Consider the following 21,171-nt stretch of genomic DNA (forward strand, 5'->3'; position numbering starts at 1 on the left):
ACAAGCTAGAAAGTGATGGGGGAGAGGAGATGGGGGATGAAGTGAGAAGCTGGAAGGTGAATAGATGGAAAAGGTAGATGGCTAAAGAAGAAGGAATCTGATGGGAGAAAGGGAAGGAGGAGGGCCCACAAGGGGAAGTGATATGCAGGTGAAGAGAAGACAAAAGGATAAGAGGGGAAGCAGAGTAGGGAAACTGTCACACAAATTATTTCACAACATGTTTTCTGGCATGGAATTATATTAACATGTATTGAGAATTAATTAACAGATAGAAATCCAAGATTAGGAATCATTTTGCATAGCCTGGTTTCTCGTTTGTATGTCAGCTTTTGGTTTCTTAGGTATTAAGCTGACCTGAATTAATATAGTTAGCCTGCAACAGTGGTGCAGTTGGTAGAGTTGCTGCCTGATAGCACCAGAGACCCAGTTTCAATCCTGACCTTGGGTGTTGACTGTTTGTAGTGTGCACATCCTTTCTGGGACTGCATGGATTTCCATCCTGAGTGCTCCATTTTCTTCCCACATTCCACAAACCTGCAGGCTGGTAGGCCACTGTAAATTGTCCATAGTGTGTTGGTGAATGAGGAGGAGTTAAGGGGGGGGGGAGGGAAGCAAAATGGGATTAGTGTAAATGGGTTGCTGATGGTGCAGACCCATTGGGCTGAAGGGTCTCTTTCTATCTCTCTCTCTACAACTCCATGATCGTCAGGAAATCCCATTATTAATTAAGCTTTTTCCCAGGATTACTCTCTCAACATAAGATAGGAATACTGAAATGTAGAGATTTATATGATCGGGGGAAAAACATGAGCTTCCTGATTACATATTTTATCCTATGACTAGTACTGTATTACTCTTGTATCATCAGTCCAAGATTCTGGATCAATTCAGAACCCTCTGTGCTGCTGTAACCTACATACTACCCAAGAGAATCAAAGTATACTAATGATGTAGAAAAGTGGATTTGAGGTAGATCAGATTTAATCACCAACTCACCACTCCTATACCTATTACTTATAAGGTTCAATCACAAAATTAGAACATAAGTAGAATTTATGTTCAATGTTTTATTAACTTCTGAATCCTTTTCCAAAAGCACCAAATATAGAGTTAATCAAATCCTACACACTCCTGTCCACTTGCTTGAGGTTGGCCCAAGCTAAATTCCTGTTGGAATTACATTGGATCAGCTCTCTCTACACTTTTTGCTGCCTTAGTAAAGCACCTAACATAATCCAAGACCCCATTCTCATCTCGGACATTTTTCTCCCACCCCCCGACTGAACCAAAGAAGCAAATGCATGAAAATATGTACTACCCAGTTCAAAGACAGCTTTTATCCCACTGTTATAGTACAATTGAATAATCCCCTTATACAATAAGATGGACTTGACTTCAAAATCTATCTCATCATGGATTTGCACCTGTAATGCCCTGGTTCACATCTTTACTCTTATGCTGTAGGTATTTAATTTAGCAGTCCTGTTCTACTTTCAACCTGTTTGGGTTATTGTTGAAGATGAGGGATGGTGAGGAATGTGCCATCCAGTTAGGTTGGTGGAACTGGGGGGAGTTTTTTTGGTGAGGGATGCTACAGTTGGTTTTGGAGCTTTTGTTCGGTGGAAGATGAAGAGATAAGACACTGGGGAGAACCAGTCATAGGATGTGACCTGGTGGGAGACCTGTTTGTTCTGAGATGGATTACATGCGATGTTCAGAAGGTGGTGTGTGCTTTCACACCGTCTGAGGGCCCAGTGCATGAGTGATAGAGAAGTTCAAGATGAGTTCCAACTTGTGCACATTTGACTGTTTAATTATAATGGTCCCTTTTTGTTTTTTCTTTCTTTTCTTTGCTAACCCTTTAGTTAAGTAACTTTCATGAATATAATTCCTTTAGTTGTATGCAGTGTGCTGTCTGTTATTTCTTGGCACTGAGTTGTAACAGGATAGTGAATTATTCAGCATCTACACAATCCAGGGTTGAGGTGGGAGAGCCATCTCAATCTCACTGGTTTGATAGGACAGGAATCTGTCTTCCCTCGACTTGTACAGCCAAGGAAATCAGCAGGGTTTTACTTGTGGGGGAATCATCCCGGGCTGATTTTGTTGGATGCTGTGTGATTGCCCTGAGCAATGATCCAGTGGGTTGTTTGTTTAAGCCTGAGTTAAACTATTGTCCAGTAACGTGATTGCGATACATGGTAACGGATGCTGCAGGGGTTGAGTGGTGGTGTGAATCCACAGGGTTACTGGTAACAAATGCATGTGTATTGAGTGTGGTAGACATTCAAAGTCAAAATGGATTGTTAATTCGGACTTTAAGTACTGTTAATGCATTAGGAAAAGTTACAATCATGAAGTGGAGGTTTGAGCAAATGGCGGGCAAAGACTTTGTTTTAGTTCAGACTAGTGCTGATGTAACAGCGGTGGGTCTGCCTGGTACTACTGGGGGCCCCAGGAAAGGAAAAGTGTGGGCAAGCATGCTGTATCGGAAGCAGTGTCTCCCGTAGTTGGGGGCGGAGACTGTTCTTGTTTCTATGGAGCAAGGGGAAGGAGTGGTCTGATATGGAAGGTCTAATGAGTCCTCCAGCGAGGGGTAAGCATTCTGAATTGGTAGCAGCACTTGCCTCCCTGGCGAATAAATGGCAAAATGCCCAAGTTCCAAGTCCCTGCTATTCGCAGGAAGAAGCCCACCCCTAAAGGGGAAGAGGAGTGTTTGACTTGGGTGGAACAGACCCCTCAGATGCTGGATGAGTGGCAGTGCTCTGATGATATAAAAAGACAGCAATTGGTAGAGAGTTTGAGGGGGCTGGCTGTTAATGAAGTAAGATCCTTGAAGACACAGAATCCCTTTGCTGCTTCTGTGGGCTACAAAAAGGCAGTAGAAAATACTTTTGGCATGATGGGAAGCCCAATGGAGCTTATGACAGGATTTTGGAACATGTTTCATAAGAGGGAGCAACTTTCCGCTTACATTTTTTGGCTAGAGAGGTAGCTGAGTTGCTTGTGGTGTGGGGGGTGGGGGGTCATTCAAATGGCTGAGGTGAATCAGTTCTGAATGGACCAAGAGGCGAAAGGCATCCAACCATTGATCTTTGGGGTCTCTGAATGTCTCGTAAGATGCGCCCCCTCCTTTTGTTTGTCGAGCTGATTTGAGAAGTAAGAGAGGAGGGGAATGTGAAGGAAGTGCGGGAGGCCTCCATCAGTAGAGTACAGTCCTCAGTAGTAGACCCCTTGGCTGAAGTGACCACTGATAACCCATCCCAGGAAGTGGTAAAGGAGCTCGTGGCAGAGTGTAGGACTGAGATGTCCTGGATGTTATCAGTGGGTGCAGCCACCCCACACAATAACTCCGACAGGGAGTCGGGCCCCCTGAGGGGACGGACTAAGGAGAGGGCTACAAGTGAATGGGGTCTTGTGAGTAGGGGAGCGACTGGTATTGCCTGTTATAACTGTGGTGAAGAGGGACATGTCAGATGTGAGTGTGAAGGATGGGAAAACCCTCGGAGAGGGAGCCTCGGGTACCTAAGCAGAGAGACCCAGTGAGAGAACGGCCTGGCATCTCTGGGGTGGGGGGGGGGGGGGAGGGGGGGGACTTGTTCCCAGCAGTATATTGAGGAACACCTTAAAGCAGAAAAAAACTTCCTGAAGGCTTAGTGGGACCAAGCTCCAGTGTATCACTACGGATTGAGGGTGTTTATGCTAGAGCCATACTTGACACTAGCTCTCCGGTTACTCTGCTGTGCGGTATGTATTACAGCTGGTATCTGATGCACTTACCATTGATGCCATTCAGTGTGCTAGAGATCTGGAGTCTTAGTATGAATGATTATTTGTATGATGGTTATTTTTCATTGAAGGTGGAGTTGTCAGAGGAGATGTAGGAGTAGCTGAGGTCCTTGATACATTAGAGTTGGTTTGTCCAGACACAGTTGAGAAAGGCAAAACTTTTGTGGGGACAAATACTCCTAATATGAGGAGGTTAATGGGAGCCTGGCAAGGAGAAAATTGGAGAGAGCTTTCTGAAAATATTGTCCATTCACCCTTTGTTCCATACTGTTTTTAAGGAAGTGCGTGGCCGCACTGGGCTGAATGGTGAGCATAAATGAGGGACTGTGTGGTACAACCAGGCCAAACCAGTCGTGTAATGGCCTGAGGATGTAGCTACAGTGCTTGGAAATCCCAAATTTCCTGGAATGCCTGATGCCGAGGCCCTCTTGGTGGATGCTGCGGAAGACCATTAAGAGGAGTCATGCTTACCTGTTGGGGTACTGGTGAGGCCTGAACTGCAGAAGCCCTTGGTTGTACAGGTGAACAGGATGACAGTGGTGTCAGGAAAACATTGGAGCGGGAGGTCTCTGGCCAAAGTGTTATAGGGGAATTATTTCATTTATTATGGCCTCCCTAGGCGGATACATAGCAATCAGGGACAGGATTTCGAGAGTAGGCTCATATGTGAGTTACTGAGCATGGTTGGAGTTGAAAACTACGCCCTATCACCCGCAGGGTGATCCCCAGCCCAAGAGGTTTAATCAGACCTTGTTAGGCATGCGTGGAACCCTGGAGATCAGCAAAAAGAACAAGTGGAGTCAACATATCAGTGGACATCTGGCCACTGCTACAACTGTACACAGAATCAAACTATTGGGTACTCATTGTATTATCTGATGTTTGGGCGTGAAGCAAAGTTGTCCATTGATCTGTTTTGGTACTGTCAAGGAAGATCTAGAACAGACTTATCTGAAGTATGTGTCTGATATGAGAAGGGAGGTAAAAAAGGCTTATGAATTAGCTGAGGTCGCAGCTGCTAGGCAGAATCAAGGAAATAAGAGGAGGTATGATCTAAAGGTTAGGTTCTCCCAACCCGTGCCTGGAGACTGAGCCCTCATAAAGAATTTGGGGCTACCTGGGACACAGAAATTGGTTGACCACTGGGCGGCTATGCCCAATGTAGTCGAGAGGCAGATGCCAAACGTACCAGTTTTCCAGGTGAAACCAGAGGATGGGAATGGGCCTGTCAAAATTCTCCATCGGAACCACTTACCTCTGGGACAATAGGTGTGTGTTGACCCAGAGCTTGATGTGGACCCTACACCGAGTAAGAAAACTGAGACAGAGGGACACAGGGAGACTGAAGGACCAGCAGCAGACAGGATTAGAATGGCCCCCGTTCCTGAATGGGATATAGACTTGGAGAATGAGGAAATGGGGGTATGGTATATGCTGCCTTTCACTAACTCCCCATTAATTGAGGAAGAGATTCCCAACCCTTCTTGCACTGAGGCAGATGAAATGGGGGGGAGGGGGCTAGCAGTGGACAGGCAGGCTTGCAGCTGGACCATGAAGGTGGGCTGGGCTCTAAAATAACTGGGAATGAAGCTGAGCTCAGTCAAGTTGCAGAGGGATCAGAGTTGCTGGAAGGCATAAGTAATAGACCAGGGAAGACCTCGCCATGTAGACCAGAAGTATCCCAGGAAGTATCTGAAACTGAAGAGTCAGGAGACCCCCAGATAGGCTGGCCTATGTAGCATCGGAGAAACAGAGTTTTGCGACTATCCCCATAGTGAGATATGTTATTGTCATTTACAAATAGATTGAAGGCTCTCACATCACAAAATTCCTCTGAAAACAGTGTTATTAATGACAGGATGGCAAATTGTTTCAAAGTCATGAGGATGTAATGCCCTGGTATTTCATTTAGCAGTTCTGTAAGAGCAGTCTATTCTGCTTTCAGCCCATTTGGGTTATTGTTGAAGATGAGGGATGATGGAGAATGTGTACCATCCAATTAGGATGGTGGAAATGGGGGGGGGGGGGGGCATTTTTTTTTTTTGATGAGTGACACTGAGGTTGGTCTTGGAGCTTTCGATTGGCTAGGCACAAAGAGAGAAGATGCTGGGGAGAACAGGCTGTAGGATACGACCCAGTGGGAGACTGGTTTGTTCTAGATGGATTATGAGCGATGTTTGGAAGGTGGTGTGTGCTTTCACGCAGACTGAGGGCCCAGCGTGTGAGTGACAGAGAAGTTCAAGATGAGTTGCAACTTGTGCACATTTGACTGTTTAATTTTAATGGCCCTTTTTGCTTTTTCTATCTTTTCTTTAGTTAAGTAAGTTTCATAAATATAATTCCTTTAGTTGTATGCATTGTGCTGTCTGTTATTTCTTGGCACTGAGTTGTAACAGGGTAGTGAATTACTCAGCATCCACACAAACTGGGATTTGGGGTGGGAGAGCAGATTCAATCTCACGGGTTTTGCAAGACCAGAGTGTGTCTTCCCTAGACTTGTGCAGCCAAGCAAATCAGTGGGGTTTTACACCTTATTGTCTGATTACACTGCACTTTCTCTGTATCTGTAACACATCATTCTTCATTCTGTATTGCTTTTCCCTTGTATTACCTCAGTGGTGAAATGATCTGTATGGTTGGCATGCACAACAGTTTTTTCCCACTTCATCTCAGTACATGTGACAATAATAAACAATTTGCCAGTTTAGTTTGGAGAAAACTTAAGGCTCACCATCCATGTAGATGGGTTGAATTTATTTGTGAGCAAATGTGTAACTAACTTTGATAATAAATTTACTTTGAACTTTTTGAAATTTCAAAATACATGTATGTCATCGTACACTATATTGAGATTCATTTTCTTGCAGGTATTCGCAGGAAAATAAAGAAATACAGTAAAACACCTATGAAAAACTATACATAACAATGACAAATAACCAATATGCAAAAGAAGAAAAATAGTGCAAGTAAAAATGAAGTGGTGTTTTCATAATTAGCCAAACATGAATAAAACTATTTTTGTGCCTCCCCATTTTGTAATTTTCTTCAGATATCCCATCTGCATTATGGGAAGACTTCTCCAGAATGTAGAAGTGAACTGTTTGCACATGTGATGGAAAGTCATGGGCCATAGAATCCTGTACACGTCTTGGTGCTTTGCATCATATTGTACACATCTCAGTTATATGTCACCATACACTGCTGAAATTCATTTTCTTGCGGGTGTTCATACTGAATTCAAAGGAACACAATCGAATCAATGAAAACTACACACAAGATGGACAACTAATGTGCAAAAGACAACAAATTGAAAATACAAAAAAAAGCAATAAATATCAGAACATAGCATGAAGAATCCTTGAAAGTAAGTCTAATTTGTGGGAACAGTGCAGTGATTGGGCAAGTGAAGTTATCACCTTTGGTTCAGGAGCCTGATGGTGGAGAGGTAATGATTGTTTCTGAACCTGGTTGTGTGGGAGTTGAGGCTATTGTACCTCCTTGATGGCAGCAGTGAGAAAAGAGTGTGGATGATGAGGATCTTTGATGATGGATTCTACTGAGCTGCAACAGGGCTCCTTGTAGATGTGCTCAATGGTGGGGTGGGCTTTACCTGTGATGGACTGGGCTATATCCACTACTTTTTTGGAGGCTTTTCTGTTCAAGAACATTGGTGTTTGCATATCAGGTTGTGATGCAACCAGTCAGTATTCTCTCCACTACACTTCTGTGGATGTTTATAAAAGTTTTAGAAGATATGCTGAACCTTTGCAAACCATTCTCATTTTATACAAGGAACAAGTGATCACAGTGTTTTTCAGTTGGTTCTCACAACTACTCAACTGTGGATATATTGATATACGAAACAAACTGCAGTTCTGTCATAAAACTCTGTTTAGTGATGTGATTAAAATATGCAGTGAACTTCTAGTACACAAAGATTTATGTTGGAAAGGAATTCAAGACGCAAGGGGAGCCTGTTCGAACATTTCATTGCTATTCTTACTAACGGATGCTCATGAAGCAAAGTTTGAAAAATAGAACAAATCAATTTAAATTTGCATCAAATTGATTTCAGTTTGATAATACTGTGGGTTTGCAATTGCTGATTGTTTGCTGTTAAATTCAAAAGTTTTATTTTGAATGATATACCTGTTAATTCACAGTATTTTTTTAAAATGTCCATCTATTATTGGTGAATACATGTGTAGTTTAACTGATGTTCCCTAATGGGGAAATAATACTTCCATGCCATTTGTGCAAATTTAATATTTTAAATCCTATAATTTAAATAAAATAACTACTTCAAGACTCCGTTGATTTGAATAGGGATGTCTTATGATTTCCATTATTTTGCTGAGGAAATCCCTGCAACTTTAACAGGTTGTCTTGACTGTAATTGGGTAAAGGGGAAGTAATAATATTAGTAATAGTTTACAAAGAAAAATAAGAACTAAAATGACAAATTTCAAATAATATTATGTGCATTTGAATGTGCTTGGATTAACACTACCTAGGATGGACAGACAGACAGAAGGGGAAAAACAGACATTAAAAATCTACACAACAGTCAGATAAAACTTCTATGGGTATACTTTCATCAACGAAAACAGCAGTCAGCACTCCACACAAGCATATGCAATTCTGATAAGTATACACCATCAAATTTAAATGAGAGCACAACCAGAAACATGAAGACATTGTCACTGTTGAAGGAAAAGTTAAACAATCTCCATAATCTGAGCAGACTAGATATTGACAAGGAAGTGTCAAATGTCTGGCGCAGAGTTGGAGGACCTCTTCCCAGAACCAAAAGGGTTCCTTGTGGCACCACAGGACCAGGTGGTTAACACAAAAAATCAACAAAAATACATAATAAATGACCAATAAATGCAAGGTGATAAATGTAGAAATGTTAAGAAAAAGTACAAACCATCCAACACATTACAGTATCCTGTAGCAGCTTAACTTTATCTGATTACTTACATAGGCACAATCAGGTGGCAAACATCATTCATCAGAATCTTGCTTTAAAACACAAACTCACAAAGGAAATCACTCCTTACTATAAATACAAGCTTGATCCAGTTTTAAGAGTCAGAATCCCACAAATATTGTTATGACTGATCAGTTATTACTGATGGACAATCCATCTGGATAATACAGGATAAACAAGCAAGAACAACTTATTTAATAGAAATAGCCATTCCAAACACTCATAACATACAGAAATCAATAAATGAAAAACACCAGAAATATGCTGAATTAAAAAAGGAAATTGAATGACTTTGGAACATAAGGAGGGTATACATTGTCTCAATAGTAATATCTACAAGTGATATTGTCCCAAAGACACTACACCATAGTATTAAGGGCTACACAGCAATATCTCTGTAAATCGTAAGAAAGTCACAATACTAAACACCACTAGAATAGTCTCAGAGTTCCTGGCAATTGACAAATGAGTGTGCTTGGCTATGTCTGTACCTCAGGTTTTACCAGCTTAAACTGAGGGGGAAAAAATAGTAATAACAGACTTGCAGGACTGTATCCCTTTCTTCTCTTCATAGGCTTATGGATATAATTAAAATATGGCTTGGATTGGTGGGAGTTATAAATTAGGACCCACCCTCACCCTAATTTATATAGTTTTTCTTGAATAGTTATCTTTTGTGTTCTTAATTGTTTTCTTATGTTTTACAGCGAATGCATCGAATGGAACATTGAAGACAGAAAGTGGAACATCACCACGTGCAAGGAAAGCAAAAGCTTCATGAAATTGGATTTTAAAATGAGAGCTTTCTGAAACAAAACTGATAATTTCATCTGTTCATCATGTCTCGCCCTTGAACCGTTCAACTTTACTTTTCTGCTAATCAGAGTTGAGCAAAGAAGTTGATGACAAATCCCTTATGAGAAGCTCTTCTGGTTATATGATATGAAATTATGTCTGAAATGGAGCTGTGTTTCAAGTTTTCAAATGATTTGGCTCTACTCTGATATGCAATTTATTTTTGTGTTTTCAGTTTTGGAATGATCTATAAGATGGGAAGGTAGCTGTGGTAAATAGGGCGAGAGAGAATTCAGCCAATTTGGATGCATGTACCAAAGGCATGTAACTAATGTAACAGACACAAAACTTTTGTGTTTGCCTTAACAACATGTTTGGAATCATGCATTAGATTATCTTGTTAACTGGTGACTACGTTTGTCACAACTTGGATTTTGTTTATTCATTAAACCCTTTCTCCCCCCCAACAAATGTTTTTTTTCTTTTCTTTTTTTTGAGGGATTGCAAAAACATGACAGACTGTAACAAACTTCACATGTTCAAGCACGCGGTTTTTCAGATTTCTTTGTACTGTATTTCCCTCAGTATCCAAAGGAGAACTCTGCCTCACCCACCATTACTGTGTAACAGTCTTCTGTGTTACAGTAAACATACTTTGATCTCAAGGATACAATAGTATATCATTGAGCAATGGTCATTTCATAGGTACATATGTTGTCTAATTAAATGTAATTTCTATTGCTGTAGAGCACTGCAACTCATTGGGGCACTGTAGGATTTTTTTACAAGATTGATTAATGCTGCCACTAATGTCTGAACATTTCGTAAACTGTTTTACTTTGATAATTTAAGGAAAACCTTTTGGGTGTGTTTGACTTCCATCCCTGAAGACTCTCCTCAGTTCTTATTCAGCTGTCCTTGATTTGACTTGCAAAGAATGACCCTCCAGAAACTGATATGTTGCAGCAACAATATAACTTAGCAAAATATTACTGTGGGGGAGTTTTTTTGAAAGCTAATTGAGCACCACAATCCATTGTTTTGTGTTGTGTATTCTTCATCATTTTAGTAACTTTAAGATTGTCAAAGTAGTGCTTTGCCGATTAGATGCATGATGGAGACTGTGCCTTAACGTGACAAATGTTGTCTACTTCTGTACTCTTAATACGACAAGGCATCAAAATATAACTACTATGTCAGCACTGTTGATTCTTTCATCTCAAACAAAAACAAACTTATACCTTCTCATATTTTAATAGTATTTTTTTAAAGATTGTTTATTTTAATCAAATAAAAGTGTTTTGCTGTTCTAAGATGTCAGATCTGGAACTAGCTTGTATTTAATAACAATTGTCACCAAAATTATTTTACATGACAGAACTGAGAATTATTTTAAAACAGTTTATTTTCCCAGAACATGCTTCATTTGGAATTTGCCTTGGCCCATTATGTTTTCTTTTAGGAATTAGGCAATTCAAAGAGCTCTTTCTCTCAGGACATTCTTCTTGTTTGGGGCAACCTATTTCAGCAAATACTTATTTTAGGCTTCTTTGTCTTAACCAAAAGATTATTTGCAAGATTCTGTCTTTTGGAGGGCTGAAGGAACCTCCAACTCTTGTGCAGCTTTGAAAGTTACATCATACTGATCCCCACTTTGTGGATAAAGCTGTGTAGTGGGAAGATATATCTTTTTAATTTGATGAGCTTCTACCATATGCTGTAATAAGCACAGTCAATTCTCAATTTTTTTTTAGTATTTTCAAAGCAGCTGATAAATGAAGGCTTGTGTAAGTATGTGTTTTGTCTTTTGCAAAATCCTTCACATGCATACATATTTTTAAAAAATGATTGTGTTGGTGGCATTAAACCAAATGAGCATGCATACATTCAGTTGTCCAGTTATTGTAACAAATCACATGTACATACTAAATTGCCTTATGTACAAGCCTATATGAAATCATTTGTATTGAATCACTGCATCTAGACTTAACATCATTTTATCGTAACACATTCTACATTCAGAAATTGTTTGCCATGTGCCATATTGTTATGTATGTACATAAAAAACAAATGCAAATAAAGTACATTTATGTACACTCCATTTATATTGTATCACCATCTTTGTCATTTGTACAAAAGATACTGTATTCAAACATTTACACAATGGCACTGAGTAGAATACCACTGAGGTAGGTTAAACTTGACCTAATTTGTCTTTCTATAAAAATAGGAAGCTGCATTGTTCTTGTAAAATTCTATGAACAATTCCATGAATTGTTTCCTAAAACAAGGGTTGAGGTAAATCCCACTATTTCATACCAATTAACACAATGTGTTGGTGCCCACATTGGAGCACAGTTCACGTTCCTTTCATCTGCCCATTGCTTTGAATGTTGCATGTACAATCAACATACGTACAGGGAAGTAAAAGTTCTAGTCTTTCTCAAGCTCTTGTGATTGGAGTTGAGGACAAAGTTTATGTCCTGCCATTAATAGCACTGTTTTCAACCTATTGTTCTATCCAGCTCTGGCAAAGGACTGTCTATAGGAAACATCCCCTATAGATGCCCTATTGGTGTATTTGCATGTTGGCATTAATTAAATTTTCTCTGTAGACTGGAAAAAATATGGTTACTGCTGCACTTGTTAGTGCTAGGGAGACAGGACATCCTGTGTGACTGACGGGATGGGCAGATTTGAACAGAATATTGATCTTATCCTTGAGGAAATACTGAAACTCCAGTGAGATATTTCAAAAAGCAGCTGTTTTCCAGCCTATTTTCTTAAAAGCATATATAAATGTAATTGACCCTTTTGGAAATAAAAAGGAGACCATGGGTAAACAACAGCTTAAATTTTATTATGACATAAAACCTAACCACTTAGATGGTTATAGTTAAAATCAGTCCTGAATGTCAGAAGCTTTTCTAAATTCAGTCAAGTAAATGTTAATTTTCTTTTCTAATACATTTTGTGAATCAATGTAACTGTAATAGCTTGTTCCTGACACATTATTTTTGTGTTCAGACAACTTTATGATCAGTGAAGTGAAGGCTATTTTTCCCTCCACTGGTAAAACAGAACATAGTTCAAGGTGACTTTTATTTAATTCTGCGGATTTTGTCATTTGTTATATTTAGTTGTGGGTTGTAGAGCACAGTATTGTGTTTATTAGTTGCTATTCCAAACATATCTTCAAATGCCAAACTCTCTGTAAATGTATGTTTGGCAGCAGGGTATTGCAAGTTGAAAATACATTTGGAATCTGTTATAAAAACCACTTTTTGTAATTTGAAAATAAACTTGTTGCCTCATCTGTAAAATTCTATTGATTGTTCTTCATTTTGACTTTTTCTCATGTTCTGAGTACACATGTAGTGATTAGATATGGAGGAAGATGTCAGAACTGTCTAACATACCATAGACAGCACACAAGCTAGTTATGTATATTCAGTAAACATACTTTGCAGTTGTATATAATGGCAACAGCTTATTGTGTAGAGATGCATAACTACTGATGGAAAATCTGACATAGTTCATTGACCTGAGGTCAAATGTTCATATTAAATATTTTTTAGAACTGATGGCAATGACATCAGTTATTATGTCTGCAGCTGATAATAACATGGAAGCTTTTCTTGTGGTTGAATGTTACCATGTCATCCAAAGGCTTTGTAGTTTCATACTGAAGCCAGTCTCTTGATCACCAAATGGATGGAATATGTGATTTTGTAGATGCCTTTTCCCATTCCCCATTCTAGTTCCCCTCTCACCCCTACTCTTCTCACTTGCCCATCACCTCCCTCTGGTGCCCTTTCTCCATTGGTCCTCCTCTTCGATCAGATTCCTTCTTCAGCCCTTTACCTTTTCCACCTATCACCTCCCTGGTTCTCACTTTATTTCCCCCACCCACCTTCCCCCTCACCTGGTTTCACCTGTGGCTTTTCAGCTTGTACTCCTTACCCTCACCCATGCTTTATTTTGGTTTCTTCCTGCTTCCTTTCCAGTCCTGATGTAATATCTTGACTCAAAACATCGACTGTTTGTTTATCTCCCTTCACAGATGCTGCCTGGCTTGCTGAGTTCCTCCAGCACTTAGTGTGGGTTGCCTGAGATTTGGAAGATATTTATCAGACAAAATGCTAAGGCATGAAAGAATTTAAAATGTTGGGGAAAAAATGTTTCTGCGCATAGAAATGGGTCTTAATCTAAATGTGGTATTTGGCCATTGTTTCCACTACCATTTTAATATAAACTAAATTTGTACTTAATGGTCTTATTTGGAAGTACCAAGTATTGCATTTAATTGTTACATTTAATTACATCCTTCACTTTGGATGGAGAGTTCGGAGTAGAAGTACTATTTTCTTCCTATTCTCATCCATCTCTTACATTCAAGTACAATGCATTGTGTTAATTTCAGATTTGCATGAGGGACAAGCAACCAGAATAATTACAACAGGAGTAGAAAGGAAACAAGGTACTGGAGGACTTTCACATTTTTAACAACTTGACTTACGACTTAAAATTTAGAGTATCATGTAGTCAGACATTTACTTTCAATCACATGCAGTAGCCTAATTGCAGTAACTATCATACAATACATGCAGATTACTCGTTTAAGAATCCACAATTGAACAAACAGCAGGCCATTTAGGAACTTAAGGATAACATATAAATTTTAGAATGATAACATAAAAATTACAGAAACAGATTCTGCCAAAATGCTGTAATTAGAATTGTTATAATTTATCCCTTGACAAGCCTCTCACAAACAGATTACAATGGTAATTTTCCATTAATGTTGAAGGTAGTGCTGGTAAGACAATGACAATTTACTGGCAGAAAACAAAAGACATTATATGTAAAATGATCACTGCAATCAATAGCCTGTAACTTCCCTTTTGGAGTTGAATCGCCTGTACGAGCTGGCATTTTTGTAGTGTGAATAGAAGTCTCGGAAGCGCAGGACAGTTGCTGTGTGGTGGGTACAGGCTGAATTGAAGTGGTGAGGCCTGGGCCCAAGAGTGAGGAACATGCTTATGTTTGACCGATTTAAGTGCTTTGCCAGATTGGAAAGGTCAGCTACAGCTGAATTGAGGCAGTGGATTCTGGGCCTGAGAGCGTATAAAGGTGATGGGACTTAGGGTCTGAGACCGAGGAATGAGCTGAGGTTTGGCCGACTTAAGTGCTGGACCAGATTGAAAAGCTCAAGAGTGTCAAGGCCAAAAGAGAGGGACAAGCCATTGTTTGGCTCACTGTTCAGCAAGCTTTACTCATCTCTGCACTGAACTGAGGCTATTGCCTGCAACTAATGGTCTCCTGGACCAGCTGTGGCTGGCTTCGTGGCTGTGGACTCAACTTTTGTGAACTTTGGTTCACAAAATGAGATATAGGAGCAGAATTAGGCTATTTGGCCCATGGAGTCTGTTCTGCCATTTCATCAATGTTATTTGCTTACTTTCTACTGATTGCATGATACTTTTTTTCTGCACATTGGGTGTTTGACAGCCCTTATCAATGGGTTCTATTAGGTTTCTTTTTTGTGGCTGCCTGTAAGGAGATGAATCTCAAGGTTGTATATAGTATACATACTTTGATAATACACAAATTTAACATTCTCTAATATTAAACACGAGAAAGTCTGTGGATGCTGGAAATCCAAACCAATACACACAAAATGCTGGGGGGGGGGGGGGGGGGGGGGGAAAGGGGGTAGGAGTTGGGATCTCAGCAGGCCAGGTAGCATTTATGGAAAAGAATAAACAGTTGATAATCTGGGCCTAGACCGTGCTGGTACTGAAGAGTTCCTCCAGCAGTTCATGTGTGTTGCTTTTAACATTCTTTGATTGATGAATACAATTGTCTCCTAAGTTACCAACAACAGCAGTGAATGAAATGATCCTCAATACCACCAGCTTCTGGTTAGCTTGGTAGGATGTACAACACAAACATGAGGCTTCTGTCTAAGTCAGGCTGTTCTTTGGGCAGCCTAGCCTAAAGTGATGAGCAGGACTGGAGGCGTTAATGAGCTAACTGCCCTCAGCAATAGAAACCCATTAAAATCAGTTTTTACAACTTAAATTCTGTTCCTTAAAGTCGTTTTAGAACTGACAATCAGCAGACCATTTAGATTCTATGGAACACCACCTGGTGGCCATACCTCAGATCTGCAGGTACTGGAATCCAGAGTAACAGTCTGTTGGAGGAACACACACAAAATGCTGGAGGAACTCAGCAGACCAGGCATCATCTATGAAAAAGAGTAAACAGCTGACATTTTGGACCGAAACTCTTTGTCCTGATGAAGGGTCTCAGTCTCAAACATCAACTGCTTACTCTTTTCCATTGATGCTGTCTGGCCTACTGAGTTCCTCCAGCATTTTGTGTGTGTTGCTTGGGTTTCCAACATCTGCAAATTTTCTCAAGTCTGCTGGAGGAGCTCAGCAAGTTGAACAACATCTGTAGGGGAGAAGGAATTCCTACCCTCACCACATGACTTGCAGTAGACTGAAAAGCTTGAGCATGTAGATATTAAGGAAGATGATGTGCTGGAGTCTTTGGAAAGCATCAAGTTGGATAAGGCACCACTACCGGATGGGATGTATCCCAGGCTACTGTGGGAAGTGAGGGAGGGGATTGCTGAGCCTCTGGCAATGATCTTTGCATCATTAATGAGGACGGGAGAGGTTCCGGAGGATTGGAGGGTTGCGGATGTTGTTCCCTTATTCAAGAAATGGAATAGGGATTGTCCTGGATAGGCCAGTGAGTCTTATTTCAGTGGTTGGTAAGTTGATGAGTAAGATCCTGAGAGGCAGGATTATGAACATTTGGAGAGGCATAGTATGATTAGGAATAGTCAGCATGGCTTTGTCATGCCTTACAAGCCTGATTGAATTTTTTGAGAATGTGACTAAACACATTGATGAAGGAAGATCAGTAGATGTAGTACATATGGATTTCAGCAAGGCATTTGATAAGCTACCCCATGCAAGGCTTATTGAGAAAGTAAGGAGGCATGGGATCTAAGGGGGCATTGCTTTGTGGATCCAGAACTGGCTTGCCCACAAAAGGCAAAGAGTGGTTGTAGATGGTCATATTCTGCATGGAGCCCGGTGCCTCAAGGATCTGTTCTGGGACCCCTACTCTGTGGTTTTTATAAATGACCTGGATGAGGAAGTGGAGGGATGGGTTAGTAAGTTTGCTGATGACACTAAGGTTGGAGGTGTTGTGGATAGTGTGGAGGGCTGTCAGAGATTACAGCGGGACATTGATAGGATTCAAAACTGGGCTAAGAAGTGGCAGATGGAGTTCAACCCAGATAAGTGTGAGATGGTTCATTTTGGTAGGACAAGTATGAGGGCAGAATATTGCATTAATGGCAAGACTCTTGGCAGTGTGGAGGATCAGAGGGATCTTGGGGTCCGAGTCCATAGGACACTCAAAAGCTGATATGCAGGTTGACTCCGTGGTTTAAAAGGCATATGGTGCATTGGCCTTCATCAATCATGGAATTGAGTTTAAGAGTCGAGAGGTAATGTTGCAGCTGTTCAAGACCCCACTTGGAGTACTGTGCTAAATTTTGGTTGCCTCACTACGGGAAGGACATGGAAACCATAGGAAGGGTGCAGAGGAGATTTATAAGGATATTGTTTGGATTGGGGAGCATGCCTTATGAGACTAGGTTGAGTGAATTCGGTCTTTCCTCCTTGGAGCGACGGAGGATGAGAGGTGAACTGATAGAAGTGACCTGATAGACCAAACATCAAAATGGGAAAGAAATGTGATCTCAGTGACTTTGACCATGGAGAGATTGTTGGTGATTGAGTGGCTTCAGTATCTCAGAAACATTGATCTCCTGGGATTTTCACGCACACCAGTCTCTCGAAGAGTTTACAGAGAATGGTGTGAAAAACATTCAGTGAGCAGCAGTTCTATAGTAGAAAGTGTCTTGTTAATGAGAGAGGCCAGAGGAGAATGGCCAGACTATTTCAAGCTGTCAGGAAGGTGACAGTAACTCAAATAACCACACATTACAACAGTGGTGTGCAGAAGAGGATCTGTGAATGCACAACACATCAAACCTTGAAGTGAATTGGCTACAGCAGTAGCAGACCATGAATGGGAAATATCTCATAAAGTGTCCACTGAATGTATATCATAAGACCATAAGAGACAGAAGCAGAATTAAGCCATTTAGCCCATTGAATCTGCTCCACCACTTCATGATTGAATCACTTTCTTTCTCAACTCCATTCTCCTGCCCTCTCCCCATAACCCTTCATGTCCAGAGTAATCAAGAAATCAAATCCTGCTATATAATTTGACAACCTTCTTTACCATCTACAGGTCCATCCATTTTCATGTTGACTGCAAACTTAGTGATCAGCCAACCTCCATGTTCATCCAAATCATTACTATGTATCTCACAAACAGAGGTTGAAGCACTGTTCTCTGTGGAATACAAGGCTATCAGACTTTTAATCAGAATAACATCCCTGCACCTCTACCCTCTGTCTTCGATAGCCAGGCCAATTTTGCTATTCAGAGTGACCAGAACACCGAATTCATGTGCCTTAATTTTTTGAAAGAGCCTACCATGAAGGATTGTTAAATGGTTTACTAAAAACCATATAGACAATATCCACTGCCCTACTCTCAACAATTAGATCCATTACCTCCTTAAAAATAGCTTTATTTGTCACATGTAGTACACGGAGACATACAGTGAAATGCATCATATCAAATCAGCAACAACTGGGCTGGGCTGTCCGTAAGTGTCACCACACTTCCGGCACCAACATAGCATGCCCACAAATCACTAACCCAAACCGTACATCTTTGGAATGTGGGAAGAAGCCAAAATACTTGAACAAAACCCATTCCATTTTGGGGCAAATGTACAAACTCCTTACAGACAGCAGAGGGAGTTGAACCCCAATCTTACAGCTGGTGTTGTAATAGCATTACACTAATTGCTACGTTGCTGTGCCACCCCATCTCAGAAAACCTCAGTCTGGTTCATAAGATGTGACCTCCTTGCACAAAACCATGCTGGCTATCAATAACAAGTCCATGTTTTTCCAAATGTGAAGGAAATCTGCTCTCTAAGATCTTCATCTAATAATTATCCTACCACTGATCTCAGGCTCACTGGCCAACCTTAACTGACACACATGCAAGAAGTAAACAGTATTAGGTAATGAAGTTTTGACAATGTTTAGAATGTTGACCCTGTGTTGTTTTTAATGTAGCAAAGGAGGATATGATCACAATCAAGTAATGGGAATGAACCAGACCAGATGAAGGTGAGTGTGAACATCCAAGCAGTGGTAAGCGTCATACATGCACTTTAAGATAATGTTATACAGAAAGGTAAAGTGTAAAGCCATGATAACAGACCCAAGAAAACTAGAGATTTTTGAGCAGAAGAGAGTAGGATTTTCAAAGATAAAATTGACAGCAATGTTGGCAAACAATGATGCAGAACAGCAATGGGGAACATTTATAACAGTGTTTGACAGGGTGCAGGAAAGATAAATTTTGGTAGAGAGAAAATACAAGCTAAAAAAACCCTTGAGTGTGTCGATTAATAAAGACTTGAGGGAGCAATTGCCAGTAAGGACAGAGGCATAGATTAAGTACATTGACAGCAGGGGAGAGATAAAAGGGAATATAAATGCATTAGGAGAGTGAAAAAAAAATAAGAACACAAAGAACAATGAAATTAAGTAATCAAAGAATATAAAATACTTTACAGGTACATCAAGGCTAAGAAGTTCAGAATAGAAACAGGCTATTAATGGATAGATAGGATAATAGGAAAGGTAATGATAAGGAAATGGTGGAAATATTAAGTTATTTTCCTATCATGTTTACCAGGAGAATAGATTAACAATGTAAAGGATGGTGAATAGAAATATGATTGTGTTTAAAACAGAATGAACAGAAATATTAAACTCAAAGAGAATGAGATTCTTAGATTAGATGCATTGCATCCTCATATTTTAAAAGGAGTCTAGGGAGCATGCTACACATTGTTGCTCATATTTAATAATTTAAAAGAAGATTGTACTAGAGAAGGGGGCAGGGTTTGTCCAGTATATTACTGATTGGTTAGCTTTATTTTGGTGAGGTAAAATAACAGAAACATGTCAAAAGAGGGATAAGGCAATTATCTGAAAGCAAACAAAAACACAAATGTGAATACCAAACATGGCATTTAAACGACAGGATCCTGTCTGACCAAAGTTATTGAACATTTTGAGGATTTAATAATCATAATAGACAAAAGTATTGTACTGGATGCAAATTACCTAAATTTTAAAAAGGTCTTAATGAGTTTAGAGATTGTGGAGTCAGGGGAATTATAACAGATGGTTGTATTGTGAAGCAGTTTCTAGGTATTCTCTTTGGCTGTCCATCAATTTTCAATGATGACTGAGGCCTGGGCAAGTTTGTATGGAAGACCTGCAGTTGCCCATGCTGCAAGTCTCCCCTCTCCACGCTACCAATGTTGTCCAAGGGAAGGGCATTAGGACCCAAACAGCTTGGCACTGGTGTCGTCACAAAGCAATGTGTGGTTAAGTGCTTTGCTCAAGGATACAACACACTGCCTCAGCTGGTGACCTTCAGATCACCAGACTGACCAAGTGGTTAAGTGGTCTTAACCACTTGACCATGCGCCGCACTGATAGAACCCATGCATTTCCAATATTTGGAGCTGGAGCTAAAGAAAGTCATTCTAAAAAAGGTGGCTAACTGTATTATTCATGAATCAGTGGTGTGGCCATATTTAATCACAGTTTACATCAATATGAATTATACTTTGATTATATGAATATACCACAGCCATCACCAACTTAATCAAGACCTGTGTGGATGAGTGTATGTGTTACAGAACATGCCAGGTTTTCCCAAACCAGAAGCCTTGGATCAACCAGGAGATTTACAGTCTGCTGATGGCTATATTGTGGAGTTCACAACCAGCAATCCAGATACTCAAAACCTTCTTGTTGGGAGACCACAGTCAGTATGGATTGGTAATAACATCTCCTCCTTGCCGACAATGAACATGTCAAGGATGCATCCTCAGCCCACGGCTCTACTCTTTCTACATTCATGATAGTTGGCTAGACACAGCTCAAACACCCTCTATAAATTCACTGATAACTTCACTGTTGTTGGCTGAATCTCCAATGGTGACATGGAGCTCTACAGGAATGAGCCAGATTAGCTGGTTGAGTGGTGTGGCAGTAAAATTCCCTCCATTTAATATCAGCAAGACCAAGGAACTTCGGGAAGGGGAAGTTGATAGAACACATGTCAGTCCTCTTTGAGAGGTCAGTGGTAGAAAGGATAAGCAGCTCAAGTTCCCGGGTGTCAACATCTCAGAGCATTAACATGTTGATGCAATCACAATGAAGGCACACCAGTGGCTATACTTCATTAGGAATTTGAGGAGATTTGGTATGCCACCAAAGATACTTGCAAATTTCTACAGCTGCCTGGTGGAGAGCCTTCTGGCTGCCTACATCACAGCCTGGTATGGAGCCTCCAATGCACAGGAAAGAAGCAAGAGGCGGCAGAGAGTT

General features: G+C 40.4%; 1 protein-coding gene across 3 annotated transcripts in view; it reads left to right on the forward strand.

The window, feature by feature from the left end:
- Window positions 1-12,900, forward strand: part of LOC140736160 (translocating chain-associated membrane protein 1-like) — a 118,445-nt gene extending 105,545 nt beyond the window's left edge. Inside the window, exons 11-12 of one of the 3 annotated variants that reach the window (XR_012100897.1) lie at window positions 6,839-7,153; window positions 9,490-12,900. Coding sequence is in view for 2 of the 3 variants with exons in the window: in XM_073062024.1 (XP_072918125.1) it covers window positions 9,490-9,563 (74 nt within the window). In the remaining variant the exon portion in view is untranslated. Of the gene's footprint in view, window positions 1-6,656; window positions 6,807-6,838; window positions 7,154-9,489 lie in introns of those variants that run through there. The other 2 variants (XM_073062025.1, XM_073062024.1) reach the window with 2 other exon arrangements.
- The last annotated feature ends 8,271 nt before the right edge of the window (window positions 12,901-21,171 follow it).

This window comes from Hemitrygon akajei, chromosome 11 (genome assembly GCF_048418815.1).
Source record: "Hemitrygon akajei chromosome 11, sHemAka1.3, whole genome shotgun sequence".
Classification (NCBI taxonomy): domain Eukaryota; kingdom Metazoa; phylum Chordata; class Chondrichthyes; order Myliobatiformes; family Dasyatidae; genus Hemitrygon; species Hemitrygon akajei.